Source organism: Ctenopharyngodon idella, chromosome 10 (assembly GCF_019924925.1).
Source record: "Ctenopharyngodon idella isolate HZGC_01 chromosome 10, HZGC01, whole genome shotgun sequence".
Taxonomy (NCBI): Eukaryota; Metazoa; Chordata; class Actinopteri; order Cypriniformes; family Xenocyprididae; genus Ctenopharyngodon; species Ctenopharyngodon idella.
This window is the reverse complement of record NC_067229.1, coordinates 43964401-43984376: the sequence shown is the minus strand read 5'-3', so window position 1 is coordinate 43984376 and position 19976 is coordinate 43964401. Positions and strand designations below refer to the sequence as shown.

Sequence of the window (19976 nt, the reverse complement as noted above, 5' to 3'; positions counted from 1 at the left end):
ACCCTAGCATAATGTAGGTGACTTTTGCAAGGACAAAGCACCATTCACATTGTCTTCAAGAAATGTAAAAATCAATATACAATTAAGTAAAATCACAGAATTACTCAATTAATTGCAGACAATTTGCTTTATTAAAGGAATCATCTTGGATGGCAGTAGTTTTCTGAAACTTGTTTTTCTGGTCCATGAACCATAATCATAGGAGGACTAATGATTTTGCACACAGAGCTTCAGTATCTCATAAAAAAGAGCAAGCATACACAGCATCTAAAGAAAGAGATCTCTCCTCTCTCTGTTAGCAGCTCTTTGACGAGATTGGTTTTCATTGCAAAGATAACAGCAAAGACACTTCACTAATTCTAGGAATATGGACAAATAAAAGGCTTATGTTGCTCATGCTCATGCATTCATTATACCAAGCAAACTTTCAATTCATGTTTAAGAATGGGGAGCAATTCTGGACTACATGGACTTGCATCTTAAAGCCATAATGTGTTTTCATACAGTTGACTTATTGATGCTTGCATTCAGATCTTTGACCAGCTTTGATGTGTCTAGCAGTGGCAAAAATTAATAGAGTTGTTGAAAGCAGGAAAATTTCTTCTGAAAGGCTTCAAAAGCGGTGTAGTCAGAATATTCGTGTTTAACATGTTTAACAATCTGGGTTATGTTTGTCTCTTTGTATGTTTGCTTGCCTCAAAGTCTAAGTCTATCAAACCTACATAATGACTTCTCTATCTGATCCCAGCAGCTGCCTGTGGAGGATTCATCTCCAAACTCAACGGCTCCTTTACTAGTCCAGGATGGCCGCAGGAATACCCGCCCAACAAGAACTGCGTGTGGCAGCTCATTGCACCCGTGCAGTACCGCATCACACTGCTTTTTGATACTTTTGAGATCGAGGGGAACGATGTAAGTTGACTATGCTGGAGATTGTGTGACTAGTACCATGGTTTCCAAGAGCAAATTATATTTTGACCACAGTGACAATGAAATAAGCTATACATTAAAGGTACACTATGTAAGTTTTGGCCCTCTAGTGGTTAAAAAACAAAACTGCATGCATTTTGCAGAAGAATGCAGTTTTGGTTGTGCTTCGGCTCTGCAGGACTGTGCAGATGAATATGGTTCTTTCTCATAACTAAAAAACTGCTCTTAAAACATTCACTACTATGGCCATATTATGACAGGGACATATTATGCCCCTTTTCACAAGATATAATTTGTTTCTGGTGTCCCCAGAATGTGTCTGTGAAGTTTCAGCTCAAAATACCCCACAGATCATTTATTATAGTTTGTCAAATTTGCCCCTATTTGGGTGTGAGCAAAAACACGCCGTTTTTGTGTGTGTCCCTTTAAATGCAAATGAGCTGCTGCTTCCGGCCCACCTTCCAGAAGAGGGCGGAGCTTTAACAGCTCACGCTTCGGTTGTTCAACGACAACAAAGCTGGAGAATCTCACACAGCCAAAATGAGGACTGTCAGTAACGGTGTTCAGCCTTACATTGTTCAAACTGGAGTCGGACACTGATGGAGAGACTCAGGAAGAAGTTACAAATTTTAGAATGCAACTGGATGATTCTGAATGGTTAGTGGATAAATGTATGTAGTTGCTGTGGAGTTGATTCAACTCATCAACTAGCATCTGCTGTCATGTTAATCGTTTGTGCAAATCCAGCGTTGAATTGACCCTCGTTTGTGAAGCAGTCCGGTGTAAAATGACGGCATGACAACAACACTCTACTACAACAACTCTTCCTCTTCTCTAAAGCAGCCCAACATGGCCGCATCCCCTTTGTTGCATGTTTTTGGGGGCAGGGTTTATGTAAATTTTGGGGTTTGTGATGTCACCAACCCGGAAAGAAGCTTGTTGTAGTTCCTACCAGCCATTTGTTGTAGTCCTTAAAAAAGCGATTTCTGTAAAAGAAAATATCTCCCTTTGCATTGAATTTTGAGCGTCGTAACTTTGCAGATGTTGTTTATGCTCAAACAGCAACATTACACACTAACTAAAGCAAAAAAAGTAAAATCATAATCAAGGACCCCTTTAAGATATATAACCAGCTTAGATAGAAAGGATCTCAAGCTGACTAGCTGAAGACGTTACTGTAGTTATACCCATTAATAGACGAGGTAGTTCCTTGAAAATAAATTCCAGCACAGCGCTACAACAACCATAATGAAATGATTCTTCATAATAGATAATGCTTTACAATAAACTCTGTTAGAGAGCTACATATGGCAATTTATCTATTCAATAAAATACTTTACTCACCTTTTGAGTAATAAAAACACCATCTCCCCGTCTTTACAATATTTTAAACCCCCCGGTTCTTGCCATCTCTGAAAAGCCAAGCCAATGTTGATTCTTGTTTTATTACGAGCTCTGTCGCGTTCATTTTTTGCCAGACTCTCCTCCGTTTTTTTAAAATGGGTGATTCCCCAAGGTCTGAGATTTAGCTGCACAATGTCAACCTATGCCACTTCCAAACCACACATGCGTCAAAGTAGCAACTTTTCTCTATTTACTGATGTGAGACACACACAAGCGAGTGACTTATGTACGTAGTGTCCTGCGAAAACCATTGCGACGGGTCTAAAATATAAACCCTCTACTGCACACATTTTGATGGCACATGATAAAAATTATTCCACATCATTTCCTGCTTCATTTGGGAACATTTTATTGATAAAATCCTATTGGATTTGACACAGGCATAGGTTTGTATCATGTAGTGTGTCATGTCATATAATGTACTTCATGTAATGAGATTTCACTCTGTACGAAACTTCAAAAAGCAGTTCTTCTCTGCTGTTAAACAGAGGTGTACATTACACTTTTTGCACATCACTTTGTGTGTTCCTGTGCACCCAGGAACCCTGCATCTTCCCTTCTTGTCACACATTATTTGCTAATGTGAGGTATGGTCCAAGACATCTTTGAAAAGTACCCCTTATCACACAACGTTGCCCCGAGGCAACAAAAAGAAAAACTAAATTTCTGAACATGCAAAATAAAATAAAAAAACTTCATAAAACCTGACAAAAGGCTTCTCTACACCTTCATACACACACACACACACACACACACACATGCGCACACACACACATGCGCACACACATATTTTTTTATGTACAGTTCATGTCATTTTAAATAAGATTACTAAAGCAAATAATCTTGCCTTCTTCTCACACCTTGTGCCCCTGTGACCATATGTAATATTAGAGCCAGACCACTTATAATAGGCTTGTCATTAATCAGGGTAAGACACAAACAAATTTTGGAAGAAGTATTAAAATTTTAATTTTGAATAAAAAAAGTTACATAGTGTACATTTAATGCAAAATATATTTTACGCTATTCATTGGTTGTTGTCTGTCTGTTTCCAGGTTTGTAAATATGATTATGTTGAGGTACACAGTGGTTTGTCCACTGACACAAAGCTTCATGGGAAGTTCTGTGGCACAGAGAAACCAGAGGCGATCACGTCCCAGCTCAACAGTATGCGTGTTGAGTTCAAATCAGACAACACTGTGTCCAAGAGAGGCTTCAAAGCTCAGTTCTTTTCTGGTGAGCATGAGATTTGATTTGCGGTTGTCTTCTGCAACGTTAATCGGCTAACGAACAATATAATTAAGTACAGTCTTGACTTTCTTTTGTGACAGTTTCTCTTTTAAAGAACAATTCTGGGTTTGGTACAAGAACCTTCAGAAAGTAATGTCAAGCTGTCCTTCAGTTTGTAAATACATACATTTACAGTAATGTACTTACAATGGAAGTCTGTGGCAAAGTACAGAACTGTCAAGTTTCCTTTAATAGCCTTCATGAATGTCGTAGACTCCTCTTTCACTCTTATTTATATAATTGGCGTATTGTGTCAATCAACAAACTACAGAATAATGCAGTTCCTCTTTTTCTCTGGCAGACATGGATGAGTGTTCTAGGGAGAATGGAGGTTGCCAGCATGAGTGTGTTAACACGTTTGGGAGCTACAGCTGTCAGTGTCGCAGCGGCTTTGTGTTGCACACCAATAAACATGACTGCAAAGAAGGTTTGGCTTTACATCGCGTTACCAGTCATTCTTGTATTAGAAAATATTAGTGATCTGTGAAATAAACGATTTAGAGAGGCAGGGAAACAATAATTTGGCAAATCTAAAATATAGTAGGTTGTAAAGGCATTAATTTGACAAATATGAGGAAATTAAGAACTTCAAAGCTCTGTATTCTTTTTGAACTCATACTTATGCAGAGATTAATGTTTTTTGCGAAGCTCCATTTTGTTATTGCTCCAAAGCTGCCCTGAGTACAAAAAAAACACTTCCTTTTGCTTTTTGTAAACTCCTTAAACCTGAACTTGAAGTTACGATTACCTCTTAATAATTTTTTTTAATCAAAATGAAAATAATTCCTGGAATGAATATATATTAATTTTCTTTTAGATTTTCTTTCTTTTAGAATCACACTACAGTTAAATTTTTATTGATTTTGTGCAAAGTCCCTTTCAAGGAAAGTCTGTTCATTCGGCAGCCATATTTGCAACGCCTCTGGGCAGCTATTTAAGGCATCCAAGACCAAGTACTATCTTTTTGAATGGGGGAATCCTGAAATCTCAAACTGCTTGTCGAACTCACAATTAAATAACATGCTTCAAATCAAAACTGTCCCATAAATGTTTCTTATGCTCATATAGTGTTAAAGAAGCTTATTTTTCAGGCTAGACCAGCCAATGCACTTGTGCAATCCTAAACGCGAGTCTCAGGTTTCTATGGGAACCGGAGCTTCTAACAGCAGCTGCAGCGACGCAATGACTTTTACGAGCAATTGGCTCTTTTATTTAGAAGGCGGGACGTATTCCGCCATATTGCGCGTTGCAATTTCTCCCATTCATGAGTATTAGGATTGAACCGTCTATCTATATCAATAATCTTTGTTACGTGATTATTTAATATTCACAAAATGGCAGTAAATAATTAATAATTTATTGATTCTCACTAATTCTTCTTTTTTGTCTTCTGTCTATAAGCTTATTGCTTATATATGTTCAGAAACCCCAGTTTGGGAAACCCTGACATTTAAAGGGTTAGTTCAGTCAGATATGAAAACTGTCATTAATTACTCGCCCTCATGTTGTTCCAAACCCGTAAACACAGTGCAGCGCTTCTGGGTTCTACATCAGAACGCTGACACATGCGTGTGATGCTGACGCAGGAGCCGGCCAATAATGAGTTAGCGTTCTGACGTAGAACACGGAAGTGCTGCACTGTGTTTACTACGTCAACTGCGTAAGAGACTGACATGGAAGAGAAGAAATTGTTAAATAAAGCATTATTTTTGTTTGTTTTTTGCGTCCATAAAGTATTCTCGTCATTTCATAATATTAAGGTTAAACAACTGTAGTCACGTGGACTGTTTTAACAATGTCTTTACTACCTTTCTGTGCCTTGAAAGTGGGAATAACTTTGCAGTGTATCAGAGGCCAGAAAGATTTTATCAAAAATATCTTAATTTGTGTTCCGAAGATGAATGAAATGAGGGTGAGGGTGAATAATTAATGACAGAATTTTCATTTTTAAGTGAACTAACCCTTTAATGCAATTAATTTTGTTAATTTTTTACTTTTTTTTTTCTCTTTGTATTGTTATATCATTATAGTACAAGATTATCCATTTCAAATCTATCTAATAAACAAGTTAAGGCTAAAAGTAAGGTCAAAAGTAATCTAAAAGTAAACATAAAGTAGTTTGATTATATTACCCAAAATGTGTAATGTAATATATTAAATTACTAACTACAATTTTCAGTACTTACAACTATGAAAATAAGACATACAGTAATTTCATTAAGCTTTCTATGCATCCATTCTTTAATTGAGGATTCACAACAATCATCTATGTCCTGGTTTTGTGCTTTCAGTGGGCTGTGATCAAGCCATTACCAGTGTGTCCGGTATCATCACAAGTCCAAACTGGCCGGATAAATACCCCAGCAAGAAGGCCTGCACATGGACCCTATCCACGACCCCAGGGCATCGCATTAAACTGGTACTTGCATCATTCGGCCTGACAAAATGATAGGCTAAAGATACAGTATACACTAGTAAACCATTCCACCAGCTCTGTTTGTGTGGCGATTAATCCAAATTGTATTCTCTCCCATAGGCTTTTGAAGAGATTGACATGGAGGCTCATCAGGAGTGTACATACGACCACTTGGAGATATATGACGGCCAAAATGGCAAAGCGACCAGTTTCGGACGCTTTTGTGGGAGCAAAAAGCCATCGCCGGTTATTTCCAGTGGTAACACTATGTTCCTGCGGTTCTTCTCGGATAACTCTGTACAGAAAAGGGGTTTTAAGGCCTCTCATTCAGCAGGTATTTCTTTCTCTGAGTTGGTCCTGAGGTTCTCCATGAATGTTTAATTTTGGTTTACCGATAATCGTCCTTGTTCTCAGAGTGCGGCGGTAGTCTGAAGGCAGAGATTAAGACCAAGGATCTATATTCCCACGCTCAGTTTGGTGATAACAACTATCCCGGAGCTTCAGACTGCCAATGGGTGATCTCAGCGGAAAAGGGCTATGGGGTGGAGCTCATCTTCCACACATTTGAGATTGAGGAGGAAGCTGATTGCGGCTATGATTACGTGGAGCTGTTTGATGGCGCTGATGTCAAAGCGCCCAGGCTGGGACGCTACTGTGGGTCTGGGGTAAACAAGATTTTTGTTAAACCAACATAAGCACATGCAAACATTATGCTTCATAATTACATTTTACAGGGCAATAATTTGTATGTCTCAATTTTATCCTTTATAGCCACCAGAGGAGATCTACTCAGCTGGTGATGCCATTGTCATCAAGTTTCACTCGGACGACACCATCAACAAGAAAGGTTTCCATGTTCGGTACACAAGCACCAAGTTCCAGGACACCCTGCACACTAGTAAGTGAGTTCTTCATGAGAGAAGAGCTCCAGAGAACATTGCAGCGAGGAGCCTCAGATGCCTCCCGTGCACCAGTATTAGTGATGCCACCCAGGGCCCTTGTTTCCTCCACTCCAGACTGCAAAGAGGAAGTCATCATGGTGCCAAACACATATGTAGCCTTTCAGCTATAAAAAGCAGAGAGGACAAGCTTGATGTAGGGATATGGCAACAATTTTTGCCCTGTCGTACTTCAAAGGATCCATTGAAAACTCCATAGGAAATGGAACATCAGACTGGTAGATATCAGTATGAAGAGCTTTGTTGATTTCAAGTCAAGGAGGAAGGATGAATTGGATTCAAAATTTCCCCGATACACTTTTTTTCTCCCAGAGATCTCTTTCATTGTCCTAAGGCTAGCATCTAAAATACTTTTAGATGATTGTTTTATTATAAAAATAAAAATAAAATCATAATTCTTTATTGCCACACATCTAGGTCGGTGATAATTGAGTTTGGAAATGTATAAAATATCATTCAGTGATAATTATGAGGATTATATTTTTTTTGTAAAAAGCAATTCTAGCACTATTCCTTACATGAGAGTTGTACATGATTATTCAGACTGCTAGACTTAGAATTATATTAGTAGAAATAGATCTGGCACAACTTACCCACTCACAAGGTGCATGGAATAAATCATCAAAGCAACAATGAAGAGGGATCCAGCAACACTTGTGGTGAGGGGAACTTTGTGTGTCAAAGAATACCGATACATTTGGGCTTGAGAGCCTTCCCTTAGACTTAAATTATTTGACGTATGAAATTGTCCGTCTGAAGAACTGTTAATGTGACTAATAAACATTATTTGAGATGACATTATTTGAAGTTTTTTGTTGCTCTTTTGCCTTTGTGTATAAAATTTGTTTGTATAAAATGAGCTAGGATCATCAATGAGTAGTGTCTGATTTAGAGAACAACCTTTAACAGAAATCATGATCTTTTGAAACTAGGCTACTAGTTTTTAAATGTTTTTGTTTATTATGGTAATTCCGAGGTTTTTAACTAATACAGCCTATGTGTAGTCTGCAGAGAGCCAACCTGGCTAAAAATCTTTTCTGGTCTCCCTAGCCTGGTCAGGCTTGTCTTTTGGTTTATTTTATAGAGATTTTGGACACTATTCAGTTGGTCAGGCCCATAGACATTTAAAAAAAAAAAAAAAAAAAAAAAAAATCAGGCCATTTCATATTCAATATAGCAGGGCCTCAAGTACATTTGTTGCTTTTATGGTACATTTAATACATTTTATTCAGCAACGTCCTTAAATGATATCCATCCGCTGGAAGATAGTCCCTCCCAGTTGTACGTAAACAATTTACGTTTTTCTATGTGTGCTGAGCAGTGATACTTGCAAAACTAGGCTAACTTCATGTTGTACATTTTAGTACATCTGGAATATTGTATAAATTATCCAGATCCGGAACTATTCCTTTTTTTTTTTTTTTTTCTTTCTCTTCCAACAATGTCTAGTTGTAGAAATGTTAGTTTAATTTTCTTCTGACGTGTATGATTTATTTAAAGAAGTATTCCACACTTTTTGTTTTTCACCCAGTAATTATAGGGTCTTTTATTACCACATACATAACCATAGCTAAGACTTGAGTTGTCTAAGTGGTACCCCACAGGGCAAAATAAAATCAGATCGGTTTTTCATTGTGTGTAAATTTAAATTACATCATGACTCATGCCACTTGTTGGTTAAGTTACTGTGTCTAATAATTATAAAGGTGGAAAACAAGAGATTTGGCGTAGGCCTAATTATTTTTAATTACTCTGCAGCTCCCAGAAAACTAGACGGAGGGTCAGCGTTCTGTCACTGTGTGTCGCCTTAAAGGATTAGTTCACTTTTAAATACATTTTTGCTGATAATTTACTCACCCCCATGTCATCCAAGATGTCCATGTCCATGTCAAGAGTACAATTACACCTCCTTGCGGTTAGTGATGGTAACTGCATTGATCGTATGAAGTCATGAGGCAGGAAAGAATTTGTTACATGTTTACCAGACAGTAAAAATGAAGCAAAACATTTCGTTGTTAGTTTTTAATTCATTTCTTCCAGAGATTGTACATGTTTGTATAAAAATGATAAAATCATTAGGGTTGTAGATTTTAGAATATAACAAGAGTGCACATTATCCTAAGACTGTATAGCCAAATGTGATTTCTTATTTTGTTTACATCTGTATATTTTCTTCTTTTTTTTTTTTTCTTTTTTAAAAGCAGGATTTGTATAATGACCATGCTTCTTTATGCCCAGTTTAAGCTGATATAAGTGGCATTTTCACTGGTGACTAACATGAACTGACTCTATTTTGCTATTTACAGCAATGAGCTGTGACATCAAAGGCAGCAGATAAGGGAATAGCAATTTTCATGCTTTTAAGTCCATTTTCATGCTTTTAAGATCCTTCAGAAAAGAATCCGTCACTGGTTACATATATACTGTAATCATTTTGTTGATGTTGCTTGGAAAAAAAAAAAAGTTTATAGTCAAAATATACAGGTAATTTTGAATGACTGTCAATAGAGAAAAATGCTTATTGTTCCCAGAATGATGTAGTTACTGCATCTACCAGCGGGGGCTCACTGGACTAGACCCTGACCAGCCAAATCTTCACTTGCCCCTTTGTTTACAAAATCTAGGAATATCACAGAAATGTGTATATGCAAAGGCAGTGATATATGTCAGGGTATCTTATGCTTATAGTCCAAAATAAAATCACTTACAGCAGCATTAAAGTGAGAAAGGGTCATAAGCCATGGTTTCCAACCATTTTTTAAAGATTTGGTGATTTGGTTTCATTTTCCATGTGCCTCCACTAACCCACTGCAATGTTAAGATGTTATAAACATAAATGCTTTAGCAACATTTTTTTTTTTTTTTTGGGGGGGGAAATGACCATTCTCTTACATTTAAACCATATTCTCTTACTTTATAAAACTTAAAATATCTAGGTCCAGCCTAGTGTTTATGTATAAAAAAAAAATACTACTAATAATAATAATATAAAATAAAATCACTTTTATAAGGTGTAACACTGATGTGTCCGCAGTGTGTGAGAACAACCAGCCTATAATGGTAAAAATCCATTCACTCATTTTTTTTTTTTTTTATAATTCCCATAAATCAAAAGCAGTCTCTTCAAACAAGCTGATTCAGATTCCCCCCTACAATGACGTCATCAGAGGGAGAAGCTCCGCCCACAGCTGGTGACGAGATGCCCTATTAGCATAGTCACAGCCCTGAGTGAGAAGCGCAGAGTCCGCCATTTCTGTATCCTCGCTGAAGCAGCTGGAGTTGTACAATGTCTGCGCCAAAGAGGCATTACAAGTGTTGCATTTTGGGATGTACCAATGCACATAAGAGTCTCCATAGACTCCTGTGAGTCACTAAGGACATTGTGGTTAAATTTCATTTTCAAAGGAAATGTCCTGAAGAAAATCGTTAAAGTCTTGTACGTTTGTGTCTGACTGCTTCACAAACGAGGGTCTTTTCAACGCTGGATTTTCACAAAGGTTGATTCTGAAACATATAAGGCTGAACACCGCTACTGACATTTTCTGACATTTTCAGTGCGTGAGATTGTCCTGTTTTGTTGTTGCCGGTATGCCGGAGCATGAGCTCTTGAAGCTCCACCCTCTTCTTGAAAGTGGACCGCAGCACCAACTCATTTGCATTTAAAGGGACACATACAAAAACACAGCGTTTTTGCTCACCCCCAAAAAGTGACAATTTTAACATGCTATTAAAAAAAATTATCTGTGGGGTATTTTGAGCTAAAACTTCACATACACACTCTGGGGACATCAGAGATTTATTTTACATATTGTAAAAAGGGGCATAATAGGTCCCTTTAATATTATGAAATATGAATAATATAAAAATTAAAAGCTCAAATTCAGATTTTGGGTAGGAACACCTTAAGAGGTTCATTTTCATGCACTTTATCCAAGAAGCCCAGGTTAAAATAAGGGTAGAGGGTCTCAGTGAAGGTGTCCTTGAAGGTGTAGAGATGCGTCATGCTCTCAGCATTGTAGAATGACACCAGGCCTCTTTTGTAGTCCAGATACACGCCAATCCTCGCCAATTGCTCTTCCAAGGACAGTAATGTTGGTGGAGAGGTCCCGGCCATGTACTGAACTCCATACGACAGTGAAAGCGTCCAGAAGCCATTGGCAGGCATGGTATTGATGACTCCTTTTCTGGTGACGGATTCACGAGCGACTCCTACAGTCCACACAGTGCTGCTGTACACCTCCACCTCCCAGTAGTGGCGGCCTTTAGTGAACCCTTGACTGCCCATGAGAGACAGGGCGGCGTTGAAGCGCTGTGGGTTGTCCTGCACCGTGATGTTGAAGGTCTGGTAGCGCACACAGGTGAGCGAAGATGTAAGACTGAGCCAGGGGTTGGCCGTTTTGGAGTTAAATGTGATGGCTGAGGGAACTAGAAAGGGAACAATGTAGTAGAGAAGTGTTAGTTCATGATATAGAAATCAGATAAGTCTTAACTGCATTTACTGACTCTACACATAACTATGTGACAATGCAAATTTTATCTTTAATTCAGGATCATTCTCAAACCTGGATAGATGCTTCCCTTCAGTGACTTCCACACTCTGTATTGCAGTGGCCCAGCGAAGCGGCCCTCACACAGGCTGGGCGGTGTCAGTGCCTGCCTCTCGAACTTCGGTGGCTGTCTGCTTGAAACAACAAAAGCCCAGACACAAAAACAATTCAAGCACTTCCTCATGAAAATATTAGTGAACACATTAAATGTAACAGATCCATAGAGACCACTCACCTTTGAAGCAGGCCCTTTATACTCTGCAAAAAAGACAGGAAAAAGGAGATTGATGAAATTGGCTCAGTTCGAGAGGCAGGGGCAGAAGTTTTCCACATGAGATCAGTGTTTGAAACTAAGCTACACCTCATTTCTTCATCCGCGACTCTGGAAAATCCCCTTATGCTGCACTAATGGCATTATCTTCCTATTGCAAGGGTGATATCATTATATTGCATCCTGTGTTGACACGACCCAAATGACATCCCACAGAACTTGTGTTAACAGTTAACTATTGAAATTATTATATATAAATACATAATAAGATATATTATAAATAATATTTTATATTTATTTTTTACATTTTAAATGATTAGTTTATACATTTATTATTTAATAATATTTTTCTGATCATTTACTAATATTTAGTATTATACATATTTATACAGATAAAAAAAATAAAATGCCTAATATTATAAAAATGGTAGATGAATCCTGTCCACGTCCAGGCACTCGCTTAGGATGTGGATTTTCTTGCTTCACAACAGGATCCACCTACAATTTTTGATATTTTGTTCCCCTTCTGGAGCACCCATAATTTTGTTTGTGAGTACCAGATGCGCCCCTGGTTGAGATATTTTCTTTTATTATGTCTAATATTATAATATATATTATAAGGAAGTAATATTACACTAATTATATAATAATCTAGTAATATAATATAATATTTGTTATGTTTATGTAAAATGTTATGTTTATGTAAAATGCATAAAAATAAATGTATATTTTTAATGCAAAAACTTTTTATATAAAAACTATACATTTAAAATTAGACGATTATATATATATATATATATATATATATATATATATATATATTATAATTTTCATATGTGTGTGTGTATTAGGTCTGTCAAATCGATTAATCGTGATTAAATTAATATAAAAATATATAACATTTTCTCATTTTAAATGTAAAATTTATATATGTATATATATATGTATATATATCTTTGAAAATGTAAAGCTATAAATATTTTAAGTTATACTTTTAAATGTATAATTTTTAAATGATTATTTAATATTTATTTTAAAATGATTTACATTTACATAACGATTTGTTGTTATTTTTATTATTTATCATATTTTAATGTGTATTGTATTTTATTATATACAACAATCTATTTATTTTTATAATGTAAATAACAATCTTGCATGTCTTTAAAGGGTCACTGCTGTGAATCACTGACAGCAAGACTCTGTGTTATTGATTTCAAGTCTGTGTTCCTACTCCACTGCAGTATTTAACTGTATATGGGAGCGGATCACACAAGCTTCACTGTCTGCACACCCATTAGCAATAACCTGATGCTTCAGTTACTTTTCCTATCACCACCTGCATTGAAAATTACCTTTGTGCTGCAAATATCTGTGTGCGTGAGCTTGTGGCTATATGCACTCACCCTGAGTAGCTTGTAAGGATCCTGTTCGCTGAGTTTTTCCTCGATATCATTCATAGCTCTGCGCAGACGTGATATCTCCACACTGAGCAGGGCCTTGTGCTCGTCCAGCCTTATCAGCTCCCGACGTTCCTCCGTCTTCAGCTTGACCTGCAGGAGTTTCTCTTCCTGGTACAGGAACTGATGGAGCTCGCTGAACTGTGCCTCGATTCTCTGCTTCAGATCTGCAGTGTGGTCCTGGGTACAGAAGCAGTACAATTTGAGGTAATTTTTCCCTCAAAGGTGGAAGTCAACACATGTATTTGGTATTTGCAACCCATTTAGCTTGTGTGAAACAGAATATTTAAGAAAATGTATTGAAAATTGTATTGAATGTATTTAAATTGACTGGATCGTGAAAAGTGAGCATTTTTATAGTGCAATGGAGCCAGAATTGTTTTTCTTCCATTTCAAGTTTTTGGTAGATCTTAAAGGGATAGTTCACCCAAAAATGAAAATTCTGTCATCATTTACTCACCATCAAGTCCAAACCTGTATAAATTGCGGAACACAGAAGAAGATAATTTGAAGAATGCAGGTAACCAAACAGTTGACATACTATGGGAGTCAATGGCTACTGTCAACTATTTGGTTCACCCTCAATACGCTCCAAAACTGCGCTCTTAAAAATAAAGGTTCCAAAAAGGGTGATGCCATAGAAGAACCAGATTTGGTTCCTCAAAAAACCTTTCAATGAACAGTTCTTAAAGAAACCGTTTTTTTTTCTCTTAATGTGAAGAATATTGTAATAACTGTTTTCCACCTTAAAGGGATAGTTCACCCAAAAATGAAAATTACCCCATGATTTACTCACCTTCAAGCCATTCTAGGCATATATGACTTTTTTCTTTCAGACAAACACAATCTGAGATATATTTAAAAATATCCTGGCTCTTAAGCTTTATAATGGTAGTGAATGAAGGGCTCAATTTTGAAGCAAAAAAAGTGCATCCATCCATTGTAAAACTACTCCACACAGCTCCAGGGGGTTAATAAAGGTTTTCTGAGGTGAAGCGTTTTTGAAAAAATATCCATATTAAAACTTTATTAACTATAATAACTAACTTCGGGCAGACAGCTGTACGCATTGATTTGCGGTGGAAGAGTAAACCCTGACGCGATGCATGAAGCAAATAACGAACGGGAAGCGCAGAGGATAAAACAAAACACTGGTCACGAATTAGTCTAAAATGAGAAATTTTAAAGAGAAATGTCAGAGGATTTCAATATAAGAAAAGAGGAGCTTGAATTTGTTGCCCAGCCGTGGCGTCCAAGCTTATGCTACCTACATCCTGCGTCATACATCGCGTCACGGGTTACTGTTGTGGTGCAAAGTCGACTTGCGCAGTATGTGTATGGTCGTCTGCCGGAAGCTAGTTATTTTTGATTTTAAAGCTTTAAATATGGATATTTTTCTTGCAAAAACCCATCGCTTTGCTTCAGAAGGCCTTTATTAACCCTCCAGAGCCGGGTGGAGTACTTTTATGATGGATGGATGCACTTTCTTTTGCTTCAAAATCAGGCCCCCCATTCACTGCCATTATAAAGCTGGGAAGAGCCAGGATATTTTTTAAATAGATCTTCGATTGTGTTTGTCTGAAAGAAGAAAGTCATATATACCTAGGATGGCTTGAGGGTGAGTAAATCATGGGGTAATTTTCATTTTTGGGTGAACTAACCCTTTAAAGAACATTTTGTGCAATGGATATTAAAGGTTCTTCATGGAACCATCATGCTAATAAAGAGCCCTTATTTTCAAAAATGTGCATCTTGTTTATGCAGAACACTAAGGAAATATTTTGTAAAAAAAATAAAAAAAGTCTAAGTGTTTTTTGGTCCACAGAATGAAAGTCAATGGGGTACAATGTTGTTTTTTATGTCACTGTAAGGACAAAAACAGTTAAAATATCTTCAAAATATCTTCTTTTTTTGTTTGGAATGACATGAAGGTGAGTAAATGATGGCAGACTTTTCATTTTTGCATGAACTATATTTTAAGAAAGTTATTCATGTTTATTTGAATCTACTATTTACTTACTAACTAGAAATGGTCAAGAATTTAGATCATGTGGATCATATAAACACTGGCACTGGCAGTGCTAAGTTAACACTGTGGGTTTTGCTGTGCACAAAATAACAAAAACATTTTCATTAGTGTTAACTAAATGAAAAAAAAAAAACATTCTCATTTTCATTAAACTTGATGTACTAAGAAAAACAAAACAAAAAACAAAACAGAAAAAAAACTAAACAAGTTAATAAAAAACTACACAAGTATCTCAATGATACTAAGCTAACACTGTATCAGATAAGGATCAGGGATCATTTCCAATGCTTTCCAAGGAGATTGTGCATGAGATTGTGTGGCAAGAGTTTCTTCTTACTTTCAGTTTCTTCACCTCCTCTTCAGTCTCTCTCTCACACTCTAGAGCAGTGTTGAGCTCTTTTTGAAGAGCACTTGCAGAAGTGGTTAGAGAAGCCTATTCAACACAAAAACAATGAGCTTTCTGCTGAGCTGAATAAGTTATAAAATAAGAGAACAACAGTCTTTGACTCTTACCCGATATCTCTGCTGTGCATCTTGCACGCACACCAGCGTATGAGCCCGGTGTTCCTTAGAGATCCCACACACCAGACATACCAGCTCCTGGTCTTCCTCACAATACAGTTTCAGCTCTTCTCTGTGTCGGCTGCAAACTGGGTTCGGAGGAACCGTGTCTGCTGACAACCCGGACAGCCGATCCCCACTTTCCTCGATCCCCTGGCAGTAGCTCTCCACGATGTTAGCCACAATGCGGTTGGGTCGGTAGCTCTGGCCAGGGAAGACTGTCCGGCATTGAGGACAGGAACCAGATCCACCTTGGCCTTTGCCACGAGGGCCGCTCCAGTAACTCGTAATGCAGGCCTCGCAGAAAGTGTGGTCGCAGGGCAAGGAAACCGGGTGCTTGAACAAGTCCAGGCAGATGGAGCAGGTGAGGTCCCTGCTAAGGCGCTGTGCAGAGCTCTTGGACACTCGAGGACTGATTTCAGCCCTAAGCTTTTGCTTTTCCATTTTATCCTGTGTGGGAAGATTGTTAGACATCTAGTCTGTTCTCTGTGATCTTTAGTGCTGTTCTTCTCTTCGTCTCTTCCCTGCCTGCTCTCTCAGAGCTCTGGCCCTGTCTTTCCTGTTGACTCCGAGAAAGGATCGGGGGAACTGAGGGGGCGGCTCTTGTCTCAGGCTTCATCCTGCCGAAAGTTGGCTGGAGTTGCACATCCCCTCTGCTTTCCTTCAACATGACGTAAGACCTACAGCTAGGAAACCAAGAGCCTAGAGCCCATGGACTGTTTATTTTAAGAGAAAGCCTCTTCTAGATTAGTCCTATGAAATCTAGTATAAGAAACTTTATTGCACACATGCAGTAACCTGGTATTTATCCAAAACCTTTTAATCCCCTCCATGTGACTGTGCATATGTCAGCACAAAAAGATTTGTAAGTAAAACCAGATGTGCCCTACTTTTTTCCCACTCTTTCTTTTCAAAACTTCCATAAAGGATATAAGCGTATTCAAAACAGAACAGTTAATTTTCTGATACATCATTATGTTTATCAAAGTTTTGTCCCCTAACTATACCATCCATTTACTTTTTAAAAATGTATTTTATTTCTAAATATAATAGCTAATTTTCTAATGCATCATTATATTTATCAAAGCTTGGTCTCACAACTTCCAGCCAATTAAATTTTAAAATATTATTTTATTTTATTTCAACCTGAATAACTACATTCTCTGTGCTTTGTAAATGCTGTTGTGTTTTCCTGCGTCGCACGCTTCTGTCGTCCGTAAAACAATATTTATTTTTCTCTCCTGATTGACAATAAATAAATATCTCAATGCACTATGGTAAGAGAAACAATAACAAAATTGTCATTTAATATTATTTCAGTCTAAAATATCACATTTTTCCAAGTTAGCATATGAGGACGACTGCTGAGACGGTTGTTTATCCTGTTGAAAGTGTTGTTGTGGTCTGCACATGCCTGCAGCAGTGGCTTGTGTTAGTGAATCTCAAGGGACTGCAAGCCGAAAAGAAAGCTGGATTTGAACTCTCTCCCCATGTTCCCCAGGACCACTCAGTCTCTGCTTCCTTCCTGTTCGTTCAGTATTGTTGAATTTTAATTCCATATATCCTTCCCCTCTTCCAAGTTCTCAGAAAAAAAAAAGAGATGGAGCTACAGCTATAATTTAATACAGAGAAGAATAACCAAACGGATGTTTGAATAAACATAGATAGTTGTGGAGTGTCTCTTGGGAAACACAAAGTCAAAGTCTTGAGGGCTCAGAGTGACTCAGAAATTGGTTTTAGGTCATCTGCAGTGGTGGTATCTCAGTCTTCACAGGAAACTTGGCAGTCACGATAGGGGCTTTTAAAATCGGAAACTCTTTTACAGTTGTTTATTTGCATTGGGAAATTCCACCCCACTTCAGCTGGGTGGGTTTAAGAGTTTTGGGGCTAAAGTGGGAGAAACCCACACTAGGAACCAGCTGGTAAGCCCTGCGGTTGAGGATTCTGCCTGCAAGACGGCAAAGTGAGCGAACTGCTCTCTGATTCGTGCAAATGCTGCGTGTCACTGCATACAGCCTCATGTGAGTTTCAGTGCATGAGTCAGGGCCGAAACCACCATAGACACTGAGGGGGACAAATAATTAGAAGTGGCAAAATTGTCCCCCCAATATTTAAAATTCTTGCACTACTCTGCTGCACTTCATTGCGCAGCTATCTGTATGTTGTTAGGATGACAAAAAGGTTAAAAGTTAAAACAATGTTTAAAAACATTTTTAGTCTGGTTATGGCTGCATCCGAAAACTTAGGCAGCTGACTTGTTGCCTCGCTGCCCTATCAGTCAATGACTTCGCAGGCAGCTCTTGTGCACAAAGGCACCTTACGAAACTGATTTTGGACAGACTTCTGAGGGAGCATAACGGTTTAATGATCTACAGCAAAACTGCTTTGGTGATAACTAGGCGAATATTTAAGTACTACAACAGTAATTTCTTGCTAGAAATGACATCAAAAGTGGAAAAAGATGGTCAAAAACGTACATTTACATGCTTGGATTCTGACGTGCCTTGATGCCTTATTAGGGAATGCATCCTCCGAAGGCACCATTTTTCAGTTTTTCGGATGCAACCAAAGTCAAAATGATTGAGATGGCCAATAAAACCAAGTAGGCGGGGTTTACTTTACTGTTCACAGAAGCAGAGCTTCTTTTAATACGTCTGCTGTTTTGCGATAGAAATGTTAAAAGATCGACAGTAACATCCAGCAACGCAAACTACTCTACTTTTTTTTCTCAAAAATGGCCGTTTTGAATTGAAAATATGCATTTAGGCTACGTGATCCATGTAATTCCTAACTGAGTGTGATGAGACAAGAAATAACACTGAGTGTTCAAAACAACGCTGAGTGTTCGTGGGAAATGCTATCAGTGGTGGAATGTTCTCTTTTGGCAAGTGCTTAGTCTTCACACAGACGAGCGCGTCAATCTATTGCTTAATGCCGTTGTATAGACTCTATTCTTTCCAGTGAAATCACAAAACAAAATGCACACAAATGTGTCTCAGCTCTTGATATACAATCATTGATGAACATCTTTGATTTTAATGGGAAAAAAAAAACTATACGAGGGCGGATTAGAACCTGGAATCTCTGACACAGTTAACAAAAGTTCTACCACCAGGCCATTAGGGAAAAACAAATTCTAATTGCAGATCTATATATTTATTTACTAACGTGAAGAAACTTATAACAATATCCTGTATTGTAACTATCACAATAAACATGAGTTCTCAATGTACTATTTAAACTGATTTTTCACAGTGTTATTTTTTCTACAATTGTTAGAAACAATACCTAGAGTTTCCTTCACTGTTCTGTTTCTTTATGCTTTATATAAAAAAGCCTCCCACCCCCAAAGTTCAAGACTACTATTCAAGTTACAGCCTTGGCATGAGTCACCATTTGATCCCATTCCATGAACATACTGTAATCATGCACGCAGTTCTAATATCCCCTACTCTGTATTTGTTAGAACATGCTATGGAGGAATGCTTATAAACACGTTGAGGTCATGCTATAGATTGATTCCAGCAGGAAGCTGCAAAAGGATATTTGTCCCACAGTGGCGGCGGAGACATAATATAGTTAATCTAAATCTATTTTTGGATAATTATTACATGCACTTTTATGACTTCATATTAATTAAAATATGTACTTGATTAAAAAAATTCAACGTACTTTTTTTTCCTTTTCCATACTTGGAACCAAACATTGTGGCTCAAATGAATAATTGGCATTGGAATTGGCGCCCTCTTGTGGCCAAATGGCTGCAATTTACAATTCAGAGTTTTCAAGATTCAATCATTTATTATATATGCGTGTATATTTACATATAATATAATACTTTTATTATTATTTTATTATATTTTTATTTGTCACACTGCGGGGGAATTCAATTCAAATAACTAACTAAATAAATTTGTTACACATGCACCTACATATTCATGTTATTTGTAGGAGTTTTTATTTTTTAATTTCAGTCTTTTTTGTTTTTAAATGCTGTCTTTAAATTTAATTTCTCGTTCTCAAAAAACGTTTCTCGTTCTCATTAAACGTTCTCAAAAAACAGTTAATAATTCCAAAAGACTTACTAGTTTGACAACGGACGAGCTCAC

At 37.5% G+C, this 19976-nt stretch overlaps 2 protein-coding genes across 3 annotated transcripts in view; one reads left to right on the top strand and one right to left on the bottom strand.

The window, feature by feature from the left end:
- bmp1b (bone morphogenetic protein 1b) overlaps positions 1–7800 on the top strand; it is a 32032-nt gene extending 24232 nt beyond the window's left edge. The window contains 7 exon segments of the mRNA XM_051909170.1: positions 752–912; positions 3390–3570; positions 3926–4051; positions 5916–6043; positions 6161–6374; positions 6455–6705; positions 6812–7800. Of these exon segments, the coding sequence (XP_051765130.1) occupies positions 752–912; positions 3390–3570; positions 3926–4051; positions 5916–6043; positions 6161–6374; positions 6455–6705; positions 6812–6946 (1196 nt within the window). The 3' untranslated portion in view covers positions 6947–7800.
- A 1206-nt stretch (positions 7801–9006) lies between these two features.
- On the bottom strand, positions 9007–19936 carry trim69 (tripartite motif containing 69). 2 transcript variants are annotated; one of them, XM_051909171.1, is made up of 6 exons: positions 15820–19936; positions 15644–15739; positions 13224–13457; positions 11782–11804; positions 11562–11680; positions 9007–11424 (listed from the first exon to the last, which is right to left on the bottom strand). In XM_051909171.1, exons 1-6 carry the CDS (start codon positions 16339–16341, stop codon positions 10880–10882), a joined length of 1539 nt encoding a protein of 512 aa, XP_051765131.1. In that variant the 5' UTR covers positions 16342–19936; the 3' UTR covers positions 9007–10879. The 2 variants fall into 2 exon arrangements, with proteins under 2 accessions (XP_051765131.1, XP_051765132.1); XM_051909172.1 differs by having other exon boundaries at positions 11562–11677; positions 15820–19671.
- Between the last annotated feature and the right edge of the window lie 40 nt (positions 19937–19976).